Genomic DNA, 4,802 nt, shown 5'->3' on the forward strand with positions numbered 1-4,802 from the left:
GAAGAAAATAATTGCTATTTTTGGATGATGTAGACTTTGTTTTTAGACTTTGAAGATGTAATTTAATTCGACATTACTTTAGGTTGAAAAGTAAAAATAGATAGTTGAACTTTGAATTTTAATATTATATTAGTTTAGTTCTTTCTTGCATTTATGTTGTGTCTGGATGCTACTCTGGTTCATTATCGCCTAAAACTTAAAGATCCTATGGACCGTTGATGTCTGAAAATCTTAGGCTAGGTTTAGGGTCATCACAATACCAAAGGTCAACTAATTTAGTGATCAGTAGAATCCTCAGTCCACTACTTGTGCGCCTAATTTGACACACATTCAAGTTTGGCACATATTAGATTCATGTATGGGAACGTGCTTAAAAAAGAAGAAAAAAAAGTTTGATTTTTTGAACAATTATCAGATCTACGATTGGATTTAGGTTTCCAAAAACCCACCTGAGTTGCACCCTTAGCCTTCTAACGTCACCCATTTGGTTTTGACCAATGTAGTGCTAGACCAGGTATGTATCTTTGAATCTTTACCATGAAAATCCATCACCAGGTGAACATGTATGGCATTGCCTTTGGTACTTCTTCAGTGACAGAGGATGAACAGAATGACCCTTCCTACCTAACGCAGTTGGTGAGTTGTGATGTGCAAAAAATCCATGCTCACCAAGAAAACAGAATGACCCTTGTAATTAAAATATAGCATTCTCTACAGCCAGATAAAACTTCATTACAATGGCCTTGTGGGCTGGGATTCCAAGTGAGAACAAAATACGACCTCACGACGGTATTAAGTGTAACAACATGGTTGTTCTCATATAGTGATACTAAAGGAGGAAAATTTTTATTTGTCCGGTCCAATTAATAAGGTGTTATCTATGTTCATCATTTTTGGGCCATGTGCAGAGCTGATCTGGCTAACTTTCCCTTTGGCATATTTCATAGAGGATGGATCAGTTCTTGTACAAGAACCATTCTTATATCGGCTTAATCCACACACATGGAATCCAACCCTATTGTGTATTCCAACTGGATTCTATGTGTATGGACAAGGATCGAATGAGAATAAATATGATCCACTCCATTTGATATGTCCTTCTTGGATGATTTTCTCATGTTAGTAAAAGAAGATTTGGCCACAGATTTTTTTATCTTTTTATTTTTTATTTTTGGGTAAAGCGACTTTTCAATTCAATGGACCTGATTTTCTACTTGAAAGACTAATTAATTAAATTTTCCAGACACCATAAATTACGGAAGGTCTGGAAGTCTGAAAATATTTTCTTTCTTCCACTCAAATTTTTTCCATAATGGACTTGACTTTGTGGGTGTGAAAAGAACACAATGAGTATTCCCTTCTTTTTACGTCGATCAAGAAAGCTTCTTGTTTGTCATTAATCTAATTCCAATCCATAGGATATGGCAGAAACCTCAGCGAAATCCTTTCTGCAAGCATTGCGTTCTTTAATATTGCAAGAGGATGGACTGGTTTGCAATAGGAAGAGTGAATCCATAGAAACAATAATCCATGACGCGGACAATTATATCGATCAGTATGTCCCTGAGACGAGAAGTCAAGATGGGTCTGATCAGAAGGCACAATTTTGCAGTGAATTAGAGAAGATCGATACACGTCTTGCCGGAATTTCAAGCCAAAGATCTCAACTCAACATGCCACTGCTGCCGATGTCAGAAGCAAAAGAAGAAATTGGGCAAAGTTCTTCTGGTGATGGTGTTGATGTAGTAGGTGAGGAATCTCTTGCTCCCTTTGCATTGAATTATAGAAACTTGCCTTCTTGTCTCAGATCCTGCTTACTGTACTGTTCTCTCTTCTCTGAGAATATTTTAATAAGTAGAGGAAGATTAGTTCGGCTATTGGTTGCTGAAGGTATTATACAAGAAAGAGCAGGGGAAGTAATGGAGAATATTGCTGAAGAAAATATCAACCAACTAGTTGGCCAAGGAATGCTTCGAGTGGAAATTAAATACAAAAATGAAGTGATCGAAGTTGTGGACCCTTATCTTAAAATCTGTCGACATAAGCTGCACCAAGGAAAAGGTATGGAAGGGAATCTACTGTTTTCAGATTCTAATTTTCCCAAGAGTTCCTCCATAGTTTTCATTCTATACAGTGGTGAAACTATCACTTGTAGTAGCTTCAATGATCACCCTGTGCGATCATTATTTGTCATTGGAGACATTTCAACAGGATTAACTTCTGCAGACCATTGGGAGGAAGGCATTCCTGACAATCACTGGACCTGCATAAGAAAAGCCATCCATAATTTCAATTTCTTGAGGGTTTTGGAACTTGAGAATCTTTGTATCAAGAGCTTACCAGAAGAAATAGGAGATCTGATACAGTTGAGGTATCTAGGCTTAAAACATTCAGCACTGGATGAGATTCCAGAGAGCATAGGTAATCTTCAAAATCTACAAACTTTGGATATTAGATACCCAAGAAGTCTAAGGGTATTGCCAGGAGCAGTTTTGAATCTTCTACAGTTGAGGCACCTTAAGTTGTCAATGATGTTTAAAATAAAAGTCCCCTCAGGTATGGGTATATTAACAAACCTCCAGAGTTTAACTGGATTATATGTAAGACATGGCATCATTGAAGAATTAAGAAGTTTAACTCAACTCAGGAAACTAGAATTGATTGATGTATCAGAAGAACATGGCAGTGAGCTCTCTGCTTCTATAATGAAGATGACAGGACTTGTGTCTTTATCTCTGGCTACAAAAGACATAATAGCTTACCTACTCGACTATGAGAATGATGAACTGTTGCCTACACTCGAGCAATTTTCACCACCGCCATCTATCAAAAGACTTCACCTATATGGGCGTCTAATGGATCTACCTCACTGGGTCTGCACCATGGAGAACCTCACTATGCTAAAATTAGTTTATTCCTTTCTATCTGAAGAAGCATTTTCTGTACTTCAATTTCTTCCCAACTTGAAATATCTAAGACTTTGGGGAGCTTACGAGGTCAAAGTAATAAACAAGGATTTTTTCAAGGTGGGTGGGTTTCCTAAGCTAGAGACACTTATTATTTATTCTAAGAATCTACTAGAATGGACTGAGATTGAAGAAGGGGCACTCCCAAGTTTGGCATTCCTCTTCTTCCTCTATTGTGAACGATTGAGGAATCTTCCAGAAGGACTGCAATATATTAGCATGCTAAGAGTACTGGAGATATGTCCCTTGCACCCAGATCTTGAACGGAGGTTGAAATGTGATGGAGGCAAAGATAATTACAAGATCAAACACATCCCAAAAAAACTTTTTTTCTCTTCATTCCTAAACACATGGGTTGAAATTTAATGCCATGTTCTGTCAACTGAAGAAAAAGAAAATTACAAAATGAAGCACATCCCTTGGGTACGAATTTTCTTTACAATTTAAATTATTTTTGACTCTTACATATTTTTTTTTTTAAGGGGCACGATAGGTCCAATGGTAAGATATGAATGTTGCGACTTGGTGGTCATGTAGTTGAAACGGCCTCTCGACATTCTCGTGGTAAGGCTATGGAGTTCGCATCACCCCAGACTTCACACATGCGGGAGCCTCGTGCATCGGGTACGCCTTTTATGTATTTTTTTTCTTTTTGAGATGATAAGTTAACATAAGGACTATTTGATTAGGCAAAACTCAATGTGCCATGTTGAATTGCAGATCACATTGTAGTGATATGAGCTACTTTTGACATCTGTAAATGAATTCATATCTTAAAGGGTGTTTGCCAAGCTTGGTTGAAACAAAGAGAATTATAAGATCAAACATGAGCCAAGTGAAGTTCATATCCCTATATCTCGGGTGGCACATGTATCTAATAAATGATTTTGTAAAATAGATCTCAATAGATTTCTATTGAATAAGGTATCTTCTTATTGGCAATCCTTAAGGTGTCAAATATTTGTAATTTTATATTTCTATCTTCTTAGTATGACACATTTCTTCTTTTAATATGAATAAAAATGTCAATTCATATGTGTATGGGAGATTAGGAGACAAATATAACTCTTGACAATTATGTTATTGTAAGTACGTACTTTCAAATTATTTTGGAAATATTTTTCTTCCCTTGTGTTGGCAACAAATTCCGCATGACTGAAAAGTGATAGATGTGCGGGCATGCCAGAGTTGTACAGACTCGAGAAAATGGTCATGGAATATTGACTGACTTCTAACCAGGGAGAAAGTGAGGTCCTTCCATGCCTCGATCGTTCCAATGACTTAAAAGTGAAAAACAAACTTATGGAATAAATAGAAAAGGAACCCCATCCATTAAAATTGGTGCAAGAAGAATACAATACATTACATCTATCATGGCAAAAGAAGGGACTGCTATGAATGTAAACTGAGGAAAATCATGATGAAACACGGGCCATCATGGTCTTTGAGATAGTCATGATGAAGCAAGGGCCGTCATGGTCTTGGCTAAGCAAAAAAACTGATTTGTTGAGAAAAATAAGAAGTAAAACTAATTTAAGGAAATGTAAAAAATACAGACTGAAACTATTCTACTTGAAAAGGAAAAGATAGTTGATGCATTGTGTAGTTTGTTTGATCAGTTGGAGTTCCCTTCTTCTTCCATTGAAGCCCTTTTAATAGTTTTATTTTAAAGATCCTACTCTTTTGTGAGTTTCGTAACTACGAGAACCCATATATCACATCCTTAGTGGGGTAGTTATTGGAATCACACCCCCTTGATTGGTTGTAACTGCCTTAACCACTCAAGCCATCTGTTTGTAACTTTCCTGGAATTAAACCATGTTTGTACGAATCATG

At 36.8% G+C, this 4,802-nt stretch overlaps 1 protein-coding gene across 2 annotated transcripts; it reads left to right on the plus strand.

Annotated features, from left to right (window-relative positions):
- The first annotated feature begins 1,286 nt into the window (after positions 1-1,286).
- Positions 1,287-4,001, plus strand: LOC122070922 (disease resistance protein RPM1-like). Of its 2 annotated transcripts, XM_042635171.1 has the most exons (3): positions 1,287-3,389; positions 3,504-3,590; positions 3,687-4,001. In XM_042635171.1, the coding sequence occupies exon 1, from the start codon at positions 1,422-1,424 to the stop codon at positions 3,330-3,332; it is 1,911 nt and encodes a 636-aa protein (XP_042491105.1). In that variant the 5' UTR covers positions 1,287-1,421; the 3' UTR covers positions 3,333-3,389; positions 3,504-3,590; positions 3,687-4,001. The 2 variants fall into 2 exon arrangements, with proteins under 2 accessions (XP_042491105.1, XP_042491104.1); XM_042635170.1 differs by having other exon boundaries at positions 1,287-3,590.
- The last annotated feature ends 801 nt before the right edge of the window (positions 4,002-4,802 follow it).

The sequence above is a fragment of the Macadamia integrifolia genome, unplaced genomic scaffold (genome assembly GCF_013358625.1).
Source record: "Macadamia integrifolia cultivar HAES 741 unplaced genomic scaffold, SCU_Mint_v3 scaffold_157A, whole genome shotgun sequence".
Lineage (NCBI taxonomy): Eukaryota > Viridiplantae > Streptophyta > Magnoliopsida > Proteales > Proteaceae > Macadamia > Macadamia integrifolia.

What these genes read in the sequence shown, in the direction of transcription:
- LOC122070922 (XM_042635170.1), top strand. Translation starts at nt 1,422, where the DNA reads ATGGCAGAAACCTCAGCGAAATCCTTTCTGCAAGCATTGCGTTCTTTA.